The sequence below is a fragment of the Zonotrichia leucophrys genome, chromosome 1, assembly GCF_028769735.1.
Source record: "Zonotrichia leucophrys gambelii isolate GWCS_2022_RI chromosome 1, RI_Zleu_2.0, whole genome shotgun sequence".
Taxonomy (NCBI): Eukaryota; Metazoa; Chordata; class Aves; order Passeriformes; family Passerellidae; genus Zonotrichia; species Zonotrichia leucophrys.
In genome coordinates, this window is record NC_088169.1 from 69403220 (window position 1) to 69427521 (window position 24302).

The 24302-nt window shown below is 45.7% G+C and overlaps 1 protein-coding gene across 7 annotated transcripts in view; it reads right to left on the reverse strand.

The window, feature by feature from the left end:
* Positions 1 to 509: 509 nt before the first annotated feature.
* The window catches only part of MTUS2 (microtubule associated scaffold protein 2), a 265481-nt gene continuing 241688 nt past the window's right edge, over positions 510 to 24302 (reverse strand). For all 7 annotated transcript variants that reach the window (XM_064716695.1, XM_064716686.1, XM_064716676.1 and 4 more), the window contains 7 exons: positions 18204 to 18418; positions 14492 to 14597; positions 12666 to 12739; positions 11133 to 11231; positions 10682 to 10801; positions 8264 to 8361; positions 510 to 5353 (listed from right to left, as the gene is read on the reverse strand). In XM_064716695.1, the coding sequence (XP_064572765.1) occupies positions 5137 to 5353; positions 8264 to 8361; positions 10682 to 10801; positions 11133 to 11231; positions 12666 to 12739; positions 14492 to 14597; positions 18204 to 18418 (929 nt within the window). In that variant the 3' untranslated portion in view covers positions 510 to 5136. The remainder of the gene's footprint in view (positions 5354 to 8263; positions 8362 to 10681; positions 10802 to 11132; positions 11232 to 12665; positions 12740 to 14491; positions 14598 to 18203; positions 18419 to 24302) is intronic.

The window sequence follows — 24302 nt, forward strand, 5'->3', positions numbered from 1 at the left end:
AAGGGCCTGGTGAAAAATCTTTCAGGTGCGTGTTGTCAGGCACATTCCCGAGGTGGGGTATGACCTGGTCCCTTTTTAATCCTTGTGGCAAAGCCTGAGCAGCTCTGTGGCTCTCAGCAGGAGGGCAGGGTGAAGGAGGCAGGGTGTGGGGTGTTGAAACTGAGTGAACTGGAACATTGGGGAGTTCAGGTGTTTGCTGATGAGCCTGAACCACTGGCAGAAATGTTCCTGTTACCGTGTTCTGCAGCATGACACTTCATTGGAAACATTGCAGACCACAATCACTGTTCTGGCAGCCCCAGTCATACTGGAAGCATCCTATAAAATGAGTCCATGGAAACTCTTAGCATGTGAGGCACTGTCAGGTAAGGCAGCTGACCAGCCTTGCTGCCAGGAAGCTAATGACTAGCTTCTGTCTTTACCTTAATGGGGTAAGCCTCTGATGGGCTTTTGCTTTGTTTCCTGTTCATCCCAGTTCCCGTGTGCACAGAAAACATGGCAGGACATGCTGGTTTGTATCCGTCAGCCCACGGGTGCACTGGTGCACGGATTTATTATCAGGAATATATTACACTTATCTGTACATCATAATTGAAATAATACAAACTCTTCCTGTAATCATTAGCCACATAATAAATGGGACCACAGAACTCCTGCTGCATGGGAAACTGTACAGGCTCCTCAGAGTGTCCATGGGACACAACCACCATCAGTGCAGAGACAAAATACCTGATTTTGCACTTGATAGTTTTTCCTTTCCTCCCCCCACCTGCCACCACCACAAGCCTTTGCTGCTGTGCATTGAGTCAACCCGTCTGTGCCAGCAGTCACTGGAGGTGCAGTCCCAGTGGGGACAAATGGTACCTTCCCACAATAAAAAGGAGTTTTCCATGCCCCACTTGCTGCTGGCTCTCCTGCCATCCCATGGCTGATACCTGCTCGCAGTGCCCATCTCTGGAATCCCCTGGGAGCAGCTGTGGGCTGGTTTTATTGCTGCTACACCCTTCTGCATTGAGTAAAGATTAATGAAATTAAACAGCTTCCTTAAAGACAGAGATGATGAAACTCTTTCTGCTTAGTGCTGGCTACATTCCATCTGCTGCCAAAGGCTATCCTATTTCCAAATGGCAAAGTCCCCACAGTGGCCATGGCATTTGGGAAGTTTCCAGCTCTGCAGAAGCAAACACTTCCCCTCCCCAGCTTGGCCCTGCATCCGGGGGGTCTTCATTCCCTGGGAATGGCTGCTCCCTTCCTCCCACTGTCCGAGTGACCTGAGCTTTTCTTTTGCACCTAGTTCAGCATGCAGAGGCAAAGAAAGGACAGAGGAAAAGTATAAAAAAGGAATAACCTCTTTTGGGGAAAGAAGTCTTTTTCTGGGCTTGCACCAGAAGGAGCCACTCTTCACACCCCCCACAGGGACAGTTTGCTGGGTCCCTCTGGTTAGGCAGAACTTCCTACAGTTTTGTTAGTGATTGGGCACACCCCAGAGGGTGTGCCAAGGAAGAATCCAGTGAGAGGCAGGATTGGGAGGCAAAAATTAGATGGGAAAGGGATTGGCAATGATAACAAATGATGATGGAGCTGGGTTCAGTCCCAGTTTTCCCACCATAAAAGCCCCACTCCCAATTCACTGCTGGAAGCATCTCTTGAATATGATTTTAAACCAACAAAGTGATAAGGAAAGCACCAGATATAAAGGGGAAAGATTAATAAATTACAACAGGTTCAGCCAGCCTGTCCTGGGCCAATAATATGCTTTAGTGCATTTAAAGTTTTGAGTAGCATCAATAACAACTCCAGTTGTTTCATCTCAACCATTTTACAAAGGGCAAAAAGGAGGATCCTAGAAACTACCAAGAAGCCACTCTGAATAATCTGATGGCTCTCTACAATGGTGTGACTGTGTCAGTGAGGGAGGGATGAGCAACTGATGTCATTTACCTGGACTCTGCAGGGCCTTTGACATAGTCCCACACAGCATCCTAAACTGGGGAGATGCAGCTTTGATGGATGGCAGCTGGCAATGGAATTGGCTGGATGGTTGCATCCGGAGCAGCTCAATGTCCAAAGGGCCATCAGTGAGAAGTGGTGCCCCTCTGGGGTCGTATTGGGTCTGATATTTAAGATATTACTGTGTAATAGCGTAAATGACTCAGTGGGATCAGGTGCATCCACAGCAAGTGTGGATTGACACTGAGGTGAGTGGTTCAGTTGGTACACTGGAAGGCGGGAATGCCATACAGGTGGATCTGGATAAGCTTGAGAGGTGGGGCCATGTGAACATCATGAGGTTCAACAAGGCCAAGAGCAAGGTCCTGTACCTAGGCTGGGGCAACCCTTGTTATGGATACAGGCTGGGGGATAAAGAGATTGAAAATAGCCTTGCTGAGAAGGACTTGGGAATACTGCTGGATGAGAGGCTGGACATGAACCAACAGTTGGTGCTCAAAGCCCAGAAAGTCACTTGTATCCTGGGCTGCATCCAAAGCAGTGTGGCCAGCAGGGCAAGGGGGGATTCTGCCCTTCTACTCTGCTCTTGTGAGACCCAGCCTGGAGTGCTGCATCCGGCTCTGGGGATAAGAAGGACATGGACATCTTGGAGTGGGTGTAAGAGGAGTGCCACAAAGATCTTAAAAGGCTGGAGCACCTCTTCTATGGAGACAGGCTGAGACAGTTAGAGTTGTTCAGCCTGGAAAAGAGAAGACTTGGGGGAGATCTTTTAGCAGCCTTCCAGAACCTTAAGGGGGCCTGTAGGAAAAATGGAGAGAGACTTTTTAGCAGGGCCTGTAGTGATGGAAGGGACAACAGTTTTTAACTGGAAGAGGACAGGTTTAGATTGGATATAAGAAAAAGAATTTTTACAATGAGAGTGGTAGGAGTAGGTTGCCCAGAGAAGTTGTGGATACCCCATTCCTAGAAGTGTTCTAGGCCAGGCTGGATGAAGCTCTGAGCAACCTGGTCTAGTGGAAAGTGTCCCTGCTCATGGCAGTGGGGGCTGGACTGGATAGTCTTAAAGTTCCCTTCTAACCCAAATCACCCTCTGAGTCTGTGACCTCACTGTCTCAGAATTCTATTGGTGGAATGAAAGATGACAATGCTGTAGGTGTTGCAAATAGTTGTGCCGTTAGCAAATATCAAAATTATTAAAGTCGTATTTGGCAAGAAGGGGCTGTGTGTGCATGTGCGTGCTAGGTATCTATCTTTCAGGTTGTACTTGCTGGACACACTAAAATCTAGCAATGCATTTCAACAGTAGTAGCTGGTGTGGCATGATCTATTCTAAGAAGATGCTCAATTTACTCAGTATCACAGTACCATGCAAAAGCTGCTACAAAAATAAATTTCTCTAAAAAGGAGAAAAAAAAAATTATCTTTCTTTTTAACACTGTGGAACAGGCCACAGGTGCTTTGATGGTGGTTGAAGCTGTATCTAAGCTGCAGTCTGTGAATCCTGAGTATTTCCCAGGAAAGCTGAAGCACAGCTCCCACTCTGGCAGGATGGCAGGGCTGTGCAGTGCCACCCCTGTGGGTGCAGGGCCTGCTGGTGCCACCCCACACCCGGGTGAGGAAGCCACCCTCCCTGCAGCTGTCCTGCACCTCAGGGATTCCCTCCAGGTACTGTCGCCCTGCTAACTTTGGCCCCAGTGCACAGAGCAGCCTGCATGCAGGCTCTTTGCCCTAAGCTGGGTAGAAAAGCATCCCACAGATCTCTTTGTTTTGTAAATAATGCTCAGGGATATTTTTGTCTTGTTAGCCATGCCCATGAGGGCCTTGCAGACAGTCTGACCCCAACTACTCCTCGGCCTCACTGTCCCCTCAGGTGGGAAGTCACCCCAAGCCTGGGTGAACATTTTTGCTTCTAGATGGGAAAGTTAAAGGTAGTTTAGCCACTCATTTCCATGAGTCTTCAAAGTGCTCTGTAACTCTGGGTAAGCTGTAGCAATGTGAAATAATGCAGATATGTGGAAGGAATGAAATTCTGACTTCATCTGCACCTATGAAGTTGGCTATGGTCTATTTGGCATTTGCGGTGGAAGGAAGCTAGAGCCCTAGCAGATGTCCAGTATCTCATCTCACCATTGGAAATCTCTCCTCCAGCAAAGATAAGCAACTTATTTTTTCCTTCTTGCTTCTGGGGCTTGAAATAAAACAAAATGGACAGAAATCTACAGCCAGAGATTTTGATTGCATCCTAACCACGACAAGGTTAAACAAGATAAGATCTGACTAGGATTGAAATAAAGACACTAAAATTGAACCATGTTAACCAGTAACCTCTACCAAATTTGCTAAAACTCTCAGTTTTCTCATCTCTAGCCTATCTCCACTTAGAATATCAATGCTAAGAGTTAAAAAGTAGTGGATGGTATGCGTATCTTTTCTGGTGTTCAATGCAAAGGTGATGGTTTCGAAGGCAGTACTGTCTTAGAATTTCAAATTCGCTGGTGTTCATGTTACATAGAGTACCACTTGGTGGTCACTTGGAAGGCGCTTCTACTTCTGTGTAACTTTCTTCTAGGTTGGGTATAAATATTCCTGGGAGGCTAAACAGAAATGCATTTTGTTTAGATACAAGTCTTAGGCACGAGTTAGAAAACTGCTGACTGTAATGAAAATATATCAGCACTTAGTAGTATCCAATAATATAAAAAATGTAATTCAGAACATCTGCAACTACATATATATGTGTGTGCGTCTATATATAGGTATAAAGGTACAATACATACATGTATATAAACACAGACACATATACAGAAATATTCACACCTTTTGCAACTAACCTGAAATACTGCAGCAAAAGTTCATTCTGATGAACATCAATAGAGCATTTCCCAACTTTTGGCTCTAACCACAGTTAAAATGTTCACACATCAAGCTAAACCTTTTCCTATCCTAACTTTCTGCTGTTCTAGTTTTGGCTATCTTTTTTGCTACCCTAATCAACATGTCAGAACCAAGAATTTCTGTGTGGGGACTGTAAGAGTACCCTGCCTAGTGTAAAGCTATGCAGCTGCTGAGCATGCTTGTAGCCATGAACCCTGGGCGCCTGTTGATGGTAGTACTTCCTTGGATGGTAACACTTTGCAGACTGGAAATGCATAACAGGCAGGGAACGTTCGGCACACAGCTGCCTGTTCATCGCCTCAAGGTTCTGACTTTTGCTGGAGAGGAGTTCCCTGATGAGCAGCGATAGAAAGGAGTGGACGGTGAGGGCGGGAGCTTGACAGGGCTCACGGCATCTCCCTCCTGCAGCTTCCAGAGCAGCTCCTCGTTAGTCCTGCTGAGCTTCTTCTTCTCCTCCACCTCTTTCTCAACGTATTCTTGAAGATTTGCATTCTCCTCTGACAGTTGCCTGGAGAGAGAAGCGGGACAACATGTAAGGCATTCCAGGGCAAAGATGGGGCATTCATGCAGCCACCCCTGCCCCTAGGGCTGAACAGCCAAAGCTGTGGCACAGCTGGCCCCAGATCTCTTCACTGCTGGGTGAGAAAGTCATCTCTACAAGTCATAGCTTCCCCCTGTTGTCTGATTCTGCTTCCAGGTGCACCCGTGGTGGGATGAGCCCCAGCCTTTCTTCCTGCCCTTGTGGAGTGTCAAGGTACAAAGAGGGTTGGCAGCAGTTGCATCCATGATTTTTTCAACTTGCTGCTATGGTATGCAAAGGAAAAGCAGTCTGTCCTTTCCATGCTCTGAATTCCAGTTGATGTCCTGATGCAGGACACAGCTCAGCTTCAAGGCTTCCCTCTACTCTATAAAAGGTCATGAGGTTGTGGGTTCTTCTCCTGATCTGTCCTCCTTGATCCCAAAATAGCCTCTATTCCTGACCGCAACACCAGTAATGACCAGGGAGGTGTTCTGCCCAGAATGCCCGTAACTTCATGGCTTTCCTGGAGCTGGGGCGTAGAAATCTCCTATGGGCACCACAGCCTTAGTGAGTCTGCACTCATCAGCCAGGTGACTGTTTTGAAACAAAAACAAATGGGGAAGGGCAAGTAGACTGTGGGACCTGATGGAGACATGTTTTGGGCATGTGCTGACAACACCCATGTCCCAAAGGATGCATGCAGGAGCACCAGGCTTCTGCAGCCCCACTACACTTGGGCAGGAGCCAGCTCCTCATGTGATCAACCTGCAGCAGCTCTGGGCAGGCACCTAACCTCATTTACTAGCAATTTAGGGTTTTATAGGAATGAACAGGGAGGAACCCAACCTTCCCCTAGGTGTTTTCAGTGTTCAGCAGCAGCTGGGTGGGGATTTTGGATGCATTAAAAAAATTCTGTACAACTGCTTTTCTGGGTGTAGCAGATGTCATGGACTGCTGGGCCACTCACCAGAAGTCTATGAGAGGGTGGGGTTGGCATTTCTGATTTTGTTTAAAAGACATTTTTAAAGAATTTTTGCTTTTTTAGCCTCAATTCCTACAGAAATGTAGCTCAAGAATACATCTCTTTCTTCTCCCAGTGCCCGAAAGTTCTGAACTGTGAAGTGAGCAGTGGCTAGCAGAGTCACCTTGATCTCTTGGGTGTTGGAAACAGTCATTCTTCAGATAACCCCAGTCCAAAGGACCAAAAAAATGCTGGTTGAATTGGAGGGAGGATCTGAAGCACTGGGAGATCTAATCATTTATTCAAGTTCTTGGGGAAGTCCCAGCAGGGGCTCTGTGGAGCTCTCACATCCAAAACTGGGTCATGATCTACCTGAAAGGCTCTTGTCCTTCCCTTTGTACCTGCCCTTGTCCTTAATTGGAAATATCTCTGTGGTGCACCCCTCACACCCCAGTGCCTCTGGGACCCCCTCCTGGCGGTGCTGCAGAGGCTGGCTTTGCTCTTTCTTCTCCCTCCTCTCACTGCTGCTGGGCTGCCTCGGCCGCTTGGGCACCCAGACTGCAGAAATAGCTCTAATCCAGGGCAGCTCCCTGAGCTCATTCATGCTGTGCTTCCCAGGCAGTGCCAGTACAACAGAAATCAGCAGTCAGGGTGCTTACTGCAGCTGGGAAAATGCATGCTTTAGTAACTCTGGCTTTAAAGCCCTGGCTGTCCCTGTAGCTGCCCCACAGCTGTCCCCAAAGAGTTACTTGTTGAAAATTATTCTCCTTGAAGCTGAGTTCCTAGGCTGACTTTGAATTCAGCATTTCTCCCGAAAGGTGTTTTTGAGAGCAGTACCTAAGCAGTTGCAGGCAACAAGCAAAGTGCTGCAGCTGGATGGCAGCAGGGAGTGGAGGGAGGGTGCTGTTCGCCCAGCCAGAGACAGGGAGCTGCAATGCAGAGATGCCAGGCGCTGAACCACACACCCTGGCTGCTCTCAGCCGTGGAGAGACACTGCCACTTCCAGGCCACAATTCATCCAGCCCAAAAGCAGGCATCACACGCTGGTCTGGTGAACCAGACCGAAAAAATACCCAGTTTTCTTCCCTCAGCACAGAAATGCTGTAGACACCCACCTCAGACAGTGAGACGTGTACTACAGGTATCTACAATCAGGTGGGAGAAAACATAATTCTCACCCCAGTCTGAATGTTAGAATATCTGCATGCTGGAGACAATTTCAAAAGGCTGAGTCATTAAAAAATGAGGCATGAGAAAGACAAAAACTAAAATCAGAGATGAGACACTGACAGTTTAAAAAAATTGACTAAAGTTTAAATTTTTGGCCAGTGGCATCATTTTGGGATGCCATGACAGCTAGGTAGCTGCAGTGCTGGGACAAGACCAGCTCTAGTTTCTCCCCCTAGCACCCCTTCTCCCTGGCTCCAGCCTTACAGCATAATATAACTGTCTGGGACAGGGACTATCCCATTCTGCTCTTCATATGTCACCTAATGAGGAGCCTTGTCACCCTTGTCCCATTGTGACAAGGCTGCAAAAAGGGAGTGCTGATGAAAAAACCTGCCAAAAGTTAATCCTGCCTTATTGGGTGACAATGACATCCTTAGGATGTCTTTCCCAGGATTTTTCCATTTTGCATCCTCATTACCCACTGACTAACAGGTCTCAGGGCACTGATACTGAGATCAGAACCACTGGCAAGCTTGTTCTCAGCAGCATGTCAAAATCATGGAGATACACAGACAGATACATGGCCTTCCTTATGTTAAAGGAAGCAAACCCCAATATAAAAATATTTTTTAATAAGCAGAGGAGAACACAAATACATTTTCAGGGGGAAATAAGTTTTTCCCCTTCAGAAATAAGTGTCAGCCTTGGACAATTAAGACCTGGGGCCTCCTTTCAATCTCAGACAGATTGCAAATACCAGCACAAACCTTGTTATGACAGTATTTTGCTCAATCCTGGCTCTGAGTTCTTCATTCTGCTGTTGCAGCATGGTAATTTTTTCTTCCAGTTTTAAATTTTTTTCAACCTGCAGCAAAAGAAGGTTTGTTAAGTCTGAAGAACACTCAGCACCTGATCCAAGATAATTTGTTCTATATTAATCTGTGGAGCAACTTCTAAAATTCGAGGATAGGTGGAGGTGGTTTTCTGGACTGCAGTTGAGATTTAAGAGACCTGACTCACACCACCCCATCATACTGGTGGAGTTCCTGGGGCCATCAGCAGAGCATTGAGCAGAGGCAGAGCTGAACCAGCCCTTACTTATAACTGAGGAGGAGGAGGGGGGTTTTAGTTTTGTTCAGTGCAAGTGGATGTTTTCCTCAGTGGTGCCCCACAACTTCTGTCCCCCAAGGAACCAGCGCTACCACGCGTTGGAGAAAGTGCTGGTGACACTTGAGGAGCACCCAGCATGGAAAGCTGCCCAGCACTGTGGTATGAGTGGTCAGCCTAGTGATGGAGTGCAAGATGGGATGATGTACATCTCCCAGACATTGCAGTCTGACATCCAGCCTCCAGGATTATGATTCCTCAGTTATGGAGAGGAAAGAGTCACCCACCAGCAGCCTTAGAGTGCTGCTGCATTCTCATGAGGTGGGCTGGCCTCTGAAGACTCTTCTCACTGCTGCTGACAATGTCAGCTTAAATGACAGGCTTAAACCAGACATTTAACTTTAAGCTGTAATTAATTGAAATTAATCCTATCCCAAGCACAGGTAGCTTTTATTCAGCACAGTTCAAGGGCAGAGTTTGAGGACATCAGTAGCAGTGCATTAGTAAGATGTCTACAGGCATGTTCCACTGCCTCAGGTACCTGTCTCCCCAGGCTTTGAAATTTGACATACTTTATCACCTTAGTCCTTGGTTTTCCAACTGAAAATTTTGCTGAATTCAACACTTTTGAAAGAAAACAAGATAGCACAGGGTAACCTTATCTCTGTGTGAGCTTGGTTATTTAATTTCCCAACCTTTTATAAAGATCCAAAATATTGTGCACTGGGGATAGCAATAACTCACACTTAATGGTGGAGACATCAGTTTTAGGTTGTGTTTTCTGCTCTGTGCAGGTAATTGTAAAGGATACTCCTGATTCTCAGATATTCTGGTCTGTCCCAGTTTATTTTGTTAGAGCAGCACATGGATTCTGTCCCTGCTTTGAGAGAGGAATCACCATCATGGGCTCCCTCTCTGCTTCTTCAATAGTTTTCACAAGTAGTAGCTATGCCACCTGCATTTCCAGCCTCCCATTCAGCTGCCAAGGAGCCAAGGCTGACCCTGTGTTTGAAATGCCCTCTTGCTCCCTTGTGAGGCTCCAGAGCATTTGGAGATGTCCTGTAGGTGCTCGGGCACTTCCAAAGGTGTATCTTGAAACGGAAAGCAGCTGTGCCTTTGGGCCACAGCAGACCCAGTGTTTTACTGTGATAAAGGGCAGGAACAGGACTGTGCACTCACATGCAGTTAATGAGCAAAAGCAGCTGAAGGACTAGGAATTATATAGGCTGTTGTTTGGGATTTTTCCCCCCGAGTGTTTCCAAATCCTGGCTTAGCTCCAAGAGTAGCACGTTGGAAGGAGCAGAGATAATAAGCCTCAGTTGCAAAGAGGCACTTTTCTCTGCATCCACTTACTAAAGCATCTGTTCAGCAAAATAATCACCAGAGTTCTCAAATTTCCCTGTAAATGGAAACAAATCTTGCTGAATGCTGTGCTGAACCAGCTGCCACTGCTCCCAGCTGAGGTATTGCCTCATCCTGTCACCACACTGTATTTTACTGTCACTGCAGGTTATTCTGTACAAAATGAATCCCCTTTCCCACAAAAAATGTAATTGATGGTGAACTGGGGAGTTCTTCGTTATGGAATCCCACAAGCAAAGGAGGAGAAAACAGCATAGCCTGCAGAAAAGCATTACTGGAGGGCTGGAGAGACCTCTTCTAGAGCAAGCCTTGCTAAGAACTGCTTGCTGGGTATTGCTAAGCCACATATGGCTCCCAAAATGCCTGCAGGAGCAGCAGCAAGATACACCATGGCTCAACCTTACCCCATGTCCCCTCTCCAGCCCTAAAAAGCTACCTGATGCCTGTAAGGGCATATGGTGCAGACTGGTGTACCCTGGACTACCACGAATTTCCCTTTCCCCCATTCTTCTCCACCACTCACCTCCTGTATAACCTAACATGCTGAGCAGTTACTGTGTGAAGAAGCAATCCAGACTGATGGATGTGAACCTCTTTCACTGTGTCTTGCCCCAGCCTTATGTTGGTACTCACCTCTCTTAAGTTCATGTGCTGTAACCAAACTTCTCCTTTGTTAACTCTGTGATGTCTCCTCTGTAGGAAAAATGACAACTCACCTGTTTTTCTAGCTCCATAATCATCTTCTCCTGCTGGTGAATCTGGAGGTTCTTCATTTCCAGAACATGTTTTAAGCTCTTCAGATCTTTTTCTAAGTGTAGATAAGGAGCTCGCACAATCTAGGAAATATATCAGGGATTTGGATATGTCAGCCATACATACACCTTCAGCCATAAGACAGAGATTTCTCCATGTAACCCCGTGGTTCAGGAGAATCAGTGGTGTGAAAACTGCCTGGACCTGGTCCCCTGCAGCCCATTTGACCCCTGATATTGTTTCCCCTTTGGCTAAGATTTGTGACTCTTCCTCAGAGCTCAATATTTGGGATCTCAGCTGGGACCTGCCCCCTGCCCCTGGAATGAGGATCCAACTGCTCTTCATTGAATCAGGTGATGTGTAATACTTAGAAACATGTATCTTGATGCCTGTATAATTAGAGTTGTCATCTACCTTCAGCTGTTCCTCAGTGTTTTTCTTCAGAGCCTCCTCAAACCGGTCTGCTTTGGCCTTTAGAGATTGATTCTGGAAGGTGAGGGTGTCTATCTGGTCCTGGGGGGGAAACACACCAATTAACACATCAGCTGTGTTAGCAGCCCACTCACACTCGTACTGGTCAGTCTGTACTGCCAAACCAGGCAGTGGTTTATCAGGGAAGCTAAATAAGGCTCAGACACCCCTGTAAGGTGATATTTTTAATATCAGGCCACTTGAACATAGAAGGGGTACTTGAGAAGCCTCATGGAATAACAAAATCCCTGTAACACCTGTGGCTGATGCTAAATCACCTTGTGCTGGAAGAGAACAGACATGTCCTTCCTTGGCAGAGCTGGCATTTATACCATATGCATTTGTGTGGTCCTTAGAGTCCAAATGAGGCAGGAGATACCTGTTTCCTTCCCCTTTCTAAGCTTCTAACATGGTAACAAGCAATGATGATTTAGTGGTGTGGAATTCAAATGATCATCATTTCATCTCAGAGCTATACATGGGAACAACATGTTATTTTAAGCAATCATATTTCTGTTACCATCAAAGGCATTTCTGCCTATCCAACACCTGTAAAATCCACAGTTGCTGTGAAGATGGTATTTTTATCTTTCACAGTTGTGATTTCTTGTCTGGAACATTACATCAGCCCTTATTGCAAAACTGCTGACATGCCTCAAGCTGTTGCAGCAGTGCAACAATATCTGCTAGCCAGGGCGTTTAAAAATTGCAGTTCATCTCTGCCTGGGAAATCAAACAGGGCTTGCATTAACTGCTCTGGCATCTTGTTCACACATTTCCAACCTTAGATTTTGTCAAAGGAGGGCAGTTCTGCCCTCCACTCCTTGTGATTTCTTCATCTAGGGAGTGAGAAGAGCACGGAGCTTTTAGAAGGATGAGACGACTCTGACCTTGGTGTTAAACACTGGGATGTGGGAACTGGGATGTGCAGGGCTGACCTGCCCATCTGCAGCCTGGCTGCTCGGCAGGGCAGCCCTGGGGCAGCGCACAGCAGGGACTGCACTGCCCTCCGCTGGGGCTGGAGCTGTGTCTGCAGCGTGGGACCGGCTTTCCCGCATTCAGGCAGCAGGAGGAGGCGAAAGCACAGGCCCAGGCACAGGGCCAGGCTGGGATATGTCGCTGTTTCTGAGCCCTGGGGGTGCCAGCTGGCAGGTACCATGCAGACAGGGTGATGCTCACGGCCACTGCAGGTGCCAGAGCTCTCCCCATCAAGCAGGGAAGGGCTCAAATTTGCCAGCAGACAGCAGGGTCAAAAAGACATTTATTTCTTTATCCAGATGCCTTTAAGTCCCTTTAAGTTTTCTCTCTCTTGTGAACCAGCCCAGGGGGAGGAAAGATCCCGAGGGTTTGCTGCTCTATCCCGGTTTGGCACAGGAGGTACCAGAGCTGGTAGGAGCCTGGCGTGCTGGCAGAGGGCAGCGTGCCCAGGGCTGCTCCCCCGCACATCACAGGGTGGGAAACAAAGAAACTGCTCACCTGGAGCGACAGACGCAGCTTCTCAAAGGTCTCCTCCAGTTGTGCCTTTTCCAGCTTGTGAGCAGTATTCAGTTCTGGAGAGGTTACACAGACATGAATTACTGAGTGAAGTGCAGCAAACCAGGGCCTGAGAGCACACAGGTTGTGAGCCAAATGCAAACTGGGACGCAATTTTAGGACATGGAATAGGAAACTGGTATCAATATGCTCTGTGACCTTAGGTAAATTGTTCTGAAAATCAGAGTTTCCTGATCTTTCACTGTTTGTAGATACCTCTGTTTCTACATGGCCAGATTCTGATTTTTCAGAACTGCTCAGAATTCTCAGCTCCCAGGCACTCCGATCTGAAAAGGGTCAGTCTGACAATGGGCCATTTATCAGTTCAGAGTGAGAATCCCTAAATCAAAGGATTTAAAATTGGATACATTTGAAAGCTTGAGTTGCAATTTCTTTGGGGGGATAGAGAGGAGGGCCACCACCTGAGATGCAAAAATACAAAGGACAGTGCTTCTCCCCAAGCTGTGGTAGATGAGCTAAGAGGTTTATTCCAGTAGTGAGACAGAGAAGACAAGAAACTTGATTAAAGGTTTTTCTGCTAGTATAACTCACCCTGGGAGCACTAATTACCAAAAGTGTAATAAACAAAGTGAAATAAAGTTTCATCTCTAAAGCAATGCCATAAAATCATGATTCAGTGCAGTAGTAGCAGCAGTCTTTTTAGTATATGGACACTATTATTTTTTGTGTTTTCCCTGCCAAGGCCATGGCTTCTGCTCAGCAGCCGCACTCCCAGCAGCCATGTGTGCCAAAGTGACACATGGCTCCAGTGGCTGCAGTGCCTTTTCCAGGCACAGGAGGGCATTTCACACCGGCACCAGGAGCAGGGAGCACAAATTTCAGCCACCAGACCCTTGATGAGCCACAACTTTAAATTTTATCATCAGAAAATACTAAAAACCAGAGAGATAAGATTATCCTCAGGTAATAATCAGCTTTTTGCTTATTTATTTTCAAAATTGTGTATATTCATTTACAAATGCTATGCTAGATACCTTCTCTGCCCATGAGAGAGGAGAATACACTGTTCTCAGTTCATGTTATGTTCTGGACCGTGTCTCTAATTGACACAATGCAGAGCTAAGCAATATGGCTTGGTCTGGGAAACGTGGGAAAACCTACTAGAGATATTTAAAATATAGGAAAAAATAGGGAGATTGTACAGATTACTGTTAAATGTCAGCCAAAGCATGCACAAAGGCGAATGTTTAGACACTGAACTGGTAGGGAGGGAAGAGCTCTGTCTGCAGCATCAATCCTGTGGCCAAACTCTACCACAAAATAAAGGTAAAAGAGCCGAGGCGCAGATTTGCACTTCAAAAGGCTTTAGTCTGCTCAGCATGGCCAGAAGTTTGCTACTGGAAATCATGAGTCTTGTTTTCAGAAGCACTTGTGGGTATTTAAGTACCTAAAATCAGAGATGTCCCAAGAGCTCTATCCTCCTGAGCATCTGAGGATTAGGCTCTTGAAAAAGCATTGTGTGAGAAGTGATGTGGAATTTGGATTCTACTTTCAGCAACACATAGAGAAAGCCTTATCTTTGACCCAGAGACCCCCCTCAGATAATTCCAGGTCAAAGTTAGATGCTGTAGACTACAGACATCTCTCCCTCTGCCCTAGCATGAAACTGGTGGTCCACCCCACGTGAAAGCACTAGACCAACACAAATTTTCTGTGTAATCTGCTCTGGAGGAAGAAGCACAGTGTCACTACAGCATTAATTCCTGCTCTGGAACAGCTGTGCAGCTGCTGGGTTGTCTTTGGCTTACCTTGAATCTTGCAGTCATTCTCATCCTGCAGGATAGTAATGGCCACTATGTGGTTATTCTCCAGCTGTGACATTGCAGCTTCATGTACAGCTGTGAGATCTTCCACCTGCTCCAGCAACAGTGAGCACAGACATGGACACATGGTTAGACAGGCTGTGGCACGCTGACAAGCCTCTGCTGGAGAGCTCCAGTGAGCTGGAGACAGCAAAGGGCTCTACTGAATGTGACACTTGCAGCACCTGAGCCAGTTTTGCCATGTTGATGCCTTGAGTGGTAGCGCGTAGTCACTGCTGATGGTATTTTTTGTTTTTTAGCTTAATGGAGATGAAGAGGTGATGAAGAGGTACATAAGAAAGCAAAAGGCCAAAAAGCCCTTAGGTGGAGATGCAGTTTATTCAATGTTCAGAAGTCTCGACATTCCATTAATCTAAATTATAACAATGTCCACACAGCCCATGGCCATCATGGGAGTGAGGAGTGCAGCTGGAAGAGGGCTGTGTTCCAGAGCACCCTTTGGGTTTGGGACTCCTTCAGTACATGGTTTGTTACTAGACTTGGCTAAAGGCAAAGTGAGATCCCTAATGATGGTCTTTTGATATGAATCATTAAAGGAGCTACAACAAGAAATCCTGATGAAGTTTGAGTCAGTGGTCCAGAGCATTTTCTGAATGCAATGCATCAATTTGATTTTCTGGGGTTTGTAACCACAGTGATTTTATTCCGTACATTTAACACAATATTATCTGTGATATCTGGCAAGGCAGAGGATCAAACTATTTTACATTTACAGTGAAACAGCTGTTCTGTTCATGGCTAAGTGACTTGACCCTAAACAGCTTTATCTGCTCACAGTTATGTAAATAATGGTAGAAGTTTACTTCATCTGAGTTTGCCTTGAATAAATGTCATTTCAGTGCTTTTTGTTGTCAAACATATGTATTAGGTAACCCACCAGAAGCCAAATTTCCAACCATAATGGAGAAAACATGCTCTTTGAATGAATGTTGGGCATCTAACATGGAATTTAAAATTATCCAAGCTAATTTTCATGATAATGTGGGAGATAACTCAGTGGGGAAAAACTGTTTGCATAATAATGGGGACTCAGCCTGATGATGTAGTGCATGACAGAGCTGAGAAAGGTGGGGGCAGATGACTCAAAGGGCTCCTAATGGGGTAAGGACTGTCACCTGGCTTTTCCCAGAGCACAGCATCCTTGTATATGATGTCTGTAAGCTGAAGCCTCATGAGCATTGCCATGTTCTTTACCTCACCCTTGCTGAAGCCTTTATTTGTACTCTAATTGCTTCTCAACTGAACAGCACCCCATAGGAATGATTATCCCCAAATGCCCACAGAAGGTGAAGGAGTCTCCCCTTGCTGCCACCATCCTTGACAAGTTATTTATCTATAAAGCCAATTAAATATGTCCCAAATTATCTGCAGGGATTTTTTCTGCCTTCTGTGTGTTTCATATCCACATTGCAAATGGCTCTCTTTAATCTTCCAGAGTGATGTCCTGTCTGCAGTTTTCCATGGCAGATAGTCAACTTGGCACTGGGAAGCAGCTCTCTTGGATGCTAATAACTTACTCTGGAAGCCTGATCACCTCACTTAACACAAGTCATGTTTATTTCTGGCTATGGAAAGTACCTCAGGTGAGATTTTTAAGGCTTAATAAAGTAAAATCAAGAGGAGCTCTAGTGGGAGAAGTTCAGCAAGCTGCTGGGCAAAACAGCTTGAGCTGAGCACCTCAAGTGAGAAACACTGGCAAGACAGATCACAGCCTTTACTTTGCAATTCTGCCTTTAGCTGCAAGGAGATGTGAGCGTGCACTGGCACACAAGATCATTTTGTGAGGAGTTTGGCTCTCATGCTCTGCTACCTCCTCAGAGACAGCTGAACCTCCAAAACCTGACACAGAACTGTGTCTCCAAACAAATAACAGCTATCTCATAGTGAGCTAGGTGGTGACTGAAGCAACACAGCATCGAAGGTTAAGCTGTGACTGGAAACCATGAAAGTGGGATGAGTAGCTTCCAAATCAGATTTATGGATACAGAAATACACGCAGATCCATGGTCAGAAGGATTTTGCTATTGTTATTGCCTTCAAGAATGCAAATTCAAATGCCCCTCATGCTGATGGGCAGCTCAAGCACGAGGCTCTTGTCACATGCAGTGCAAGAGCTCCATTTCCTTGGCCAAGAAACGTTGGTGAGCAGCTTTCCAGCATGGCCCGTCAGCCCCCACTGACACAAGAGTGCTCAGCACAGGATGGGTGCACAGCAGAGTAGGAATTCAAGGGAAAACCTGCTAAAACTCATCATGCTAACTGAACCGTGAATTGAAAATGTGGGCTAAAGCTCTGAGATACTTGGGTCACAGCCACACTTTGAAAGCAATGGAGAGGAATGTTTGTGTCATTTTCAGCAATCAGGGAACACAGAGCTCTGGAGCAAAACAAGAACTATTTCCCCACAGAGGGAAGGATGTGTTTCCACTGCTCCTCTGTGATGATGAATAGTCACAACAGATGAAAACATGAGAAAAATAAGCACACTTCTAGTCAAGTCCTACAATGACTTTGAACAGCTTTCTTGCACTGATCAGCTCGAGAGGAGAAGAATCAACATCTGTTCTTGTGGTCCTGAGAGCTCACAGAAACACTTCAAAGAGCTGCAGAGCTAAGCTATAAGCTATTTCAGCAAAAAATGAACAAATTCCTTCACAAATGCTGATGTCAGGTGATCTAGGGGAGGTAAGCCTTTGCAGCTAGAGCCAACATATTCTACCAGGCAGACTGACACACTGACACAGTGAAAGGAAAAAATTGTCGAGGCTTTTGGGAACATAACCCCTCCTTCATATCAGAAAGAAAAGCAGAAATTTTGAAGGGCATTGCAAGGAAACCAACTTGCATAAACTGAAATGAGAACCAAAAGACATGGCTCAGCATATGTTCTAACAATTTACAGAGAAATATTTTTAGAAATCTGATTTAGAACATAAAGAACTATTTGACAGCACTTTCTAATACAGCTTTAGAAATCAGTTCATGAACAGAAATAGGTAGTTTTTCCAGGACAAAACAGCCCAGTTGCATTGAGTTACAGTGTTTGTTCTGAAAAAATCACACAAAAGCAGCTGCTTGTGAGAACACTCCTGCCAACACACAGAAAGCAGGCAAGGAGAAACACTTGGGATGTACAGTCCAAGAGATTAGGCTGAGTGGTGGGGCAGCAATCAGGGGATCTGGAGTGCATCATGTGCTTGATGTTTAGGCAGCATATGTTGCATGGTTGCTATCGCTTCACTGTGTTGCCCTTTAACTAGCAAATAACAATGGGCTGGCTCTGCTGGCCTTACCTGTGTGGTACAGATTCAAATAACTCTTGGTTTTAGTCATAAATTGACTAAAAGATGTCGGTTGAGGAGCAGGTATGTGTGGGCAGCAGAGCTAATCTTAATATTTTTATTGTAAAACATCAGCAAGCATGTGAAGACAAGACATGGCAATGTAATAGACTAGTGTATGGAAAAAACAGTAGAACTAATAGGGAGAAAGAGCAGTAAAGATATTCAGGATGACATTTTCCCACTCATAACTTATTACCAGTGTCTTCATGTTGGAGTGTTCAATGTATTTCATTACCTGAACCCAATCAGGACTAGAATGGACTACTCTTCAAAGACAACAGGTGGAGACTGACCTGATCCTGATGCTGCAGTTTGGCTTGTTCCAGCTGCAGCCTGTGCTGCTCCTGCAGGCTCTCCTTCTTGGCCTGGTACTCCTGCTGCAGCCGCTGCTCCAAGGCCTGCATCTCCTGCTGCTGCTGCCTGCGGAGCTGCTGCCCCTCCTCCTGGAAGCGCCGTTCCAGCTGCTCCTTCTCGCTCTGCAGCTCCTTCCATCGCGCCGTGTTGAGCTCTGTGGAGACAACGCCACCACACAGTCCCCACGCTGCCCAGGAGCAGCGGCATTGGACCTGTTGGCAGGGCAATGAGCTCGGTGCTTCTCCCCACTCTTGTACAAGGGTGTTTGTGAGACCACTTGAATCTCATACGTCCCATTTTTGAGCTGTTTGAAGCTGCTCATCCCATAAACCTGTCTCCAGCTCCACCAAGGACCATTCAAATCCATTCATGCACACTTGCTTAAAATATTTTTGTGTTCAAACCACCATCTTGCGTGCTTCATGGCATCAGAGAGCACAGTGACAGGCTGATACTGAAGGCAATCAGAAAGTGTGAAATTCTTACTCTGGTGAACTAACCCACTATGTCTCAGAATTCACACCAGTGTTTTCCAACAGTTCTATCAAGTCAAGGAAAATCAGTCCATTTCCCCATTTGGTTCCTCACCTTTATTGTCCCCCAGGTCCCAGGAAAGCACTGTCACAAACACTGTGTCCTCAGCCATTTGCTTTGCTAAAGAACAGTTGCAAAAAATCCAGATATTGAAGACTTGATGCAAGATGGACAAGATCAGCCAGAGTACACTTACAGAGCAAGCTTGCTCACTTGTAAAGATCTAACAGGTAAGCAGTGATTAAAATCATCATGACCATAACATTCAGAATATTAAAGGAGAAATGGGTTTCTAATAGCACTGTTAGATCTTCTTTCTGATTTAGACCCATAGTTGATTTAGAAAGATGATCAGGTTTTTGAACAAACTGACTGCATATTTATCCTTCCCTTGCCTTTCAAGATGCACGTGTCATGCTCAGACCCATGTGGCACTGTAAGTCAGAGGACTGGGAGCAGCTGTCTTCCTCCTGAATGCTTCAAACCCATACTTAATCTATGACAACATATTTGTTCAATATCTGTATCTTCCTACCTCTCTCTACTACGGTGTCAGACTGTGCTCATTTTTCCCAGGATAACAAAAATTTGTCCAAGTTACCAGTGCTGTCCCCAGAACTTATGTTAGGTACACCCATGCCAAGGTAGTTTGGACACCGAAGCTAACCATTCCCTTCCCCACATGGCTATTTTTCACCCTATTTAGAGCTCTGCTTCCGCACTTACTGGACACCAATATTCAGATTTGCTCAGTATGTCCAGACAGAGAAACGCTGCTGTGTGCCATTCACATTCCCTGAAAAATTCCCTTTGCCCAAGGTTTTTCTCCTGGGAAGCTGAAAGGCAGCAAGGGAGGCCTCAGAGAAAAGGAAAACAATTCTTATCTCATTTGCTTCTCCTGTGTTGTGCTCATCTGGAATGTGTTTGGAGATTATTTACCCATAGGTGATTGTTTCATGGGATTCTGGGGTGAGTTGTTTGGACTCATTGGCCAATGGGGGCCAAGCTGTGTCAGGACTCTGAAAAGAGTCAGGAGTTTTCATTATTATCTTTTTAGCATTCAGTAAGTATCCTTTCTGTATTCTTTAATATAGCATAGTACAGTATTCTTTAATATAATATAGTATAATAAAGTAATAAATCAGCCTTCTGAGAACATGGAATCAGATGCATCATTCCTGCCTTTGTTGGGGTGCCCTGCAAATACAATACTGCTGTGCTCCTGTTCTGATTCTGGAATTTTCTGGAGCACTGTGGGGGGACTCTGTCCCTGTCAAGTTGTGTGCTCCTGATTGAAAGAGAGTGAACCAGTGAGTTCAGCACCTCATTGGCAGCACACAGACAGCTTTCCCACTTGCCTTATATCCAGAATGGAATGGTACATTAGCTGGAATGTCTTGTCTCCTGGCAGTCTGGATTAGGGCTCTAAACCCTCTCTCCTGTTTTTTGGTTTTTCATTATCTTTGGCATGTAAAGTGATCCCAGAGCAGGAGGGGTTGTGCTTGCAGCCCTGCCTTCAGTAGAATTCAAACTTACTCAAGCTTTAAATAGGAGATGTAATGAACCCCATCTCTCTCCAGCCTCTCTAATGAGATTACTCAGCACACAGGGAGGGCTGGGAAATGAAACATGCTCTTACCAAAAGAAAGTTCACATGAAACACATCCTGTAACCTGAAATACAAGACTATTCACAAATCAGACCCTGATGCAGGTGCAAAATGGAGGGAAGAGGGAAGCAGGGAAAGTGAGCTTCCATGGCATGTTCCCCATACACCCAACAATGCTGCTGGAGGCAGAAAATGAGGCAATTTGCCCTACACTATTAAACACCTCTATATAAATATATTAATATTAAATACCTCTAATATTAAACACCTCTAATGAGAAGGAGTGATCCCTACCATAAGTGTCAGACTAAGACAAACGAGGCTGAGGACTGAGGTGTTGAGGAAAAACTGAATCTCTTCTTATCAGGGAGATGGACCTTTGTGCCCAGCTCTCCTGGGACAGCCATGGCAGAAGGCAGCACCCATGGAGCCCAGGGGTTTGCAGCTGCAGCAGGAACCAGTGTGGGACAGCCTGTCCTGCTGGGGCCAGCTGTGTGGTCCTGGTGACACAGCTGGGTCATCCACACCAGGCACCCCATAACAGATGCCTGAACAGGTGACCTGCAATGCTGCTGGAAAACTCTGGATTTATCTTTCAGGCATCAAGACAGGAATACTGTTAAAGTGAGCTACTCTTGTAGAAAAAAGAAAAAAATTACTCCGAAAAGTTAGATGAATGTATTACTGACACGAAAAAAGACAAGAAGAGCACAGCTATTACTGGTCTGTTTTGAAGAGTTACACCCTGGTTTTCTTTTTCCTTCTCTGTAGGTATCTGCATTGCTGCTCACAGGCAGGAAATGACTCTGACACAAGGTGGCATTTCCTGGGATGGCAGTGTGCTGGGTTAAACGAGACCAGCTACTGCAGCTTCCCTACTGCCTGAGCACTGAGTGCACAACAGATGAGCAAAACCCACTTCAGGCTGGGCTGGGGAGGTGAGGGAAAGGTAGATGTCACCATTGGACTGACCCTCCTTCCCCCACCACACAGTCAGAGCCACAGTGCAGCCTCCCCAGCCCCGGCACTTTCCATTCTGGAGTGCAGAACTTCTGTGGGAACTGGGGACTGGTGCCTTGTGCCTTACAGAAGGACTGTTTCCTTCTGACATGGGAAATGGGCTCTTCTTCCTGAGCTTGGCTCCAAAATCACAGACAAATCACAGCCACCACACTCAGGTTAAGCATCCTCTGACTGGGAAGCATATCCAGGAGGAGACGGCATAAAGGCTTTGGCTTTGAAATGCTTGAGAACACAGATAATACAAATTTTAAACTTGACATCTCATTGCCTTTCCTTCATCCAGGTTTTTTATGCATCTCCATATCTCCTCTTGACACACTTCACGTCATTGGTCTGACAGTGAAGGAGCAGGTAATTTTGACATTCAATTTCCACTAGTTTGAAGGGAAACAGCTGGTATTCAAATCCTCTTATTGAAAGAGACTCAGTGTTGTAGCTGAAAAGTGCTTATATTTATAATTTATAAAGATCGGTCTCTTGAGTGTACAACGATTGCTTGTCATGTTTTCCTAGCCTTGCTATTTCTAGCAAAATACATGAGCAAACCTTATTGCTTTAAATAACAAGCCCCTCAGTGTTTATAGAGGCCAAGGCTCCTCCCCAGGACTGGGAAGGGAGAATCACTTTCCAATTTCACCCACGCTGGTTTCAGATGCAGTGTGATACTTTCACAGGACTGGGCAGTGTTGTCTGACCTCAGTATTTTGCCTGGCTCCAGAAGGATGCAGGTCTCCCTAAGCTATTTTTACACATGGTCCATTGCTGCTATTGCTTCAGCAATGGTTTTATTTACCACAAGAATTTTCCTTAAACATATATTCTTATTTTTCTGAACAGTGGGTTCTCTGTTGCAGTTTCATTGCTTTGCATAGCAGAATTCTGCAGTTTCTGTTGAAGTTAAAGACTGCACACTGTGAAAACCAAGCACATTCAGCACCCAAATTATAACTTTGAATTACAGCTAAACAACTAAATGTTGGACTCACTGCCTGTATCAAACCTGGCTAGTGCAGCCTGGTTTTACTGATTCATTCAGGCATTTGCATCAGTGAGTCTGACATGGTGAATTTACACATGAGAAATGAGGAATTTCTGACCAACACCCATGCTGTTTATCTGGACAGGTTATTTTTAAATTAATGAAAACCTACTTATTAAAGTGATGGAAGCAAGGCAGAACTACAGCTTGGTTGTAGTCAAAATAACATGCTCTGATTTTCCTTGAATTTCTTCATAGAATCACCCAAGATTGCTGTTGTCAAATAAAGGACTGTTTCATTCTTCATTTGCATCAATAATGTACAATATTGTACAACACACTGATCCATCGGGAAGTGAGACAAAGATAATCCTCCTATAGCACAGGTGGGATGCCTGTGTCCAGGAGCACCCTCATGTCTGCAGTAACAACCTCAGCTTGGATTGTTTAGAGACTGCAAAGAACTGCACTGATGAGAAATGCTCTCATGTATGTGGCATTTATCATTTCACCTCGTCCACAGATTTAAAACATTGGTTGTTTCACAAAATTAAGTTTTGTAATTTTACACCAAAGGAAAACAGACTGTGCAGCAATTTTTGACTTATACTAAAAAGCACAATAAGTTACCTCCCATACATAATAGGATCTGGGATATATGCTAGGGATATTTAGGGATATATGCTAAGATTTTTATTGCTGATGAATTATTTCACATTCTGCTGAAGTGCAGTACCTGCACATGTTCATCTTTTCATTCATTCCTGGTGGGAGGGGTTCTAGCTGGCCATGCTGCATCTCAGGGTTGCACAGAGAGGATTTCCTTCACCAAGCAGGTGACCAGCCACCTGAGTCACTCACAAACAGCCTCTGCTCAGCATCTCCATGTCTTCCAGAGTGATGGGAGGAAGAGGTGGCCTGTAATGACTCCTCTCCATTACACATGCCCACAGGACCACTGAGGAAAGGACTGTGTCTCACCATCTTTTCCCTTTCTGAGGAAGAAAGCCCATAGACAACTCCACCTTGTCTCCCTTCTGATGCAGTGCAGCTCAGGCTGCTTTCCTGGGCTGTCTGTGGTTCTTACCAAAGCTGTCCCCACACATGCCCCCAGGTCTCAGCTTTGTGCAGAGGAGGTGTTTATTGCTGCATGTGCAAGGGCAGGCAGAGCAGGGATCTCCTGTTACTGAGCATGCTGCTCTGGGACCCCCAAACTGACACCAGTTATACCCCTGGCAAAGTTCTCGTCTCCAGCAAAACCACTGGGGATGTGTGCTCATTTCAGCAGTGCAAACATGGTGTAAATGGAAGCAGAGCTCTTTATCTCCAGCACTGAACCTCTCTTTCCTTCCCATGTCACAACCACTTAGAAAAGCACTCAGGAAAATGAGCAAACCCAACCTGCTAGATTGAGGTAGGGCTCTCAAATGAGAAGTGGCTATTGAACTGAGAACTTCAGGTGTGCCCTGCCTGAAGAAAGCACCAGTGGCAATAATTCTTCTGTAAGAGCTGTAGAGATGCAGAGGATGGAGGAAGGCAGGCATTGGGGAATAACTGGAAACCTGTTTTGCCATTGCTGCAGTATACACTGGCCATGGGGACAAAAAAGCTCTCTATGAAATGACAATCAGCCAAAGCATTTCAGAGGGGCAAAGCAGAGAGCACAAGATGTTGGGCATCTGAAAAGAGCTGTGCTTAGCTTTTCTGAAGTGGGCTGTCATGGGCAAGGTGAAGGCAAAGCACAGGAAGGATTTGCAGTTCTGCCCATCCCACAAGGGTTTGGCCTGACCCTCCCTTTGCTGGCCACTTGACACAGTCTGTACTTAATGGGTGACCCAGGAACTGGGCTTTCACATGAAAGGAAAGCTGAGAGGTCCCTCCTGTTCATAGCTC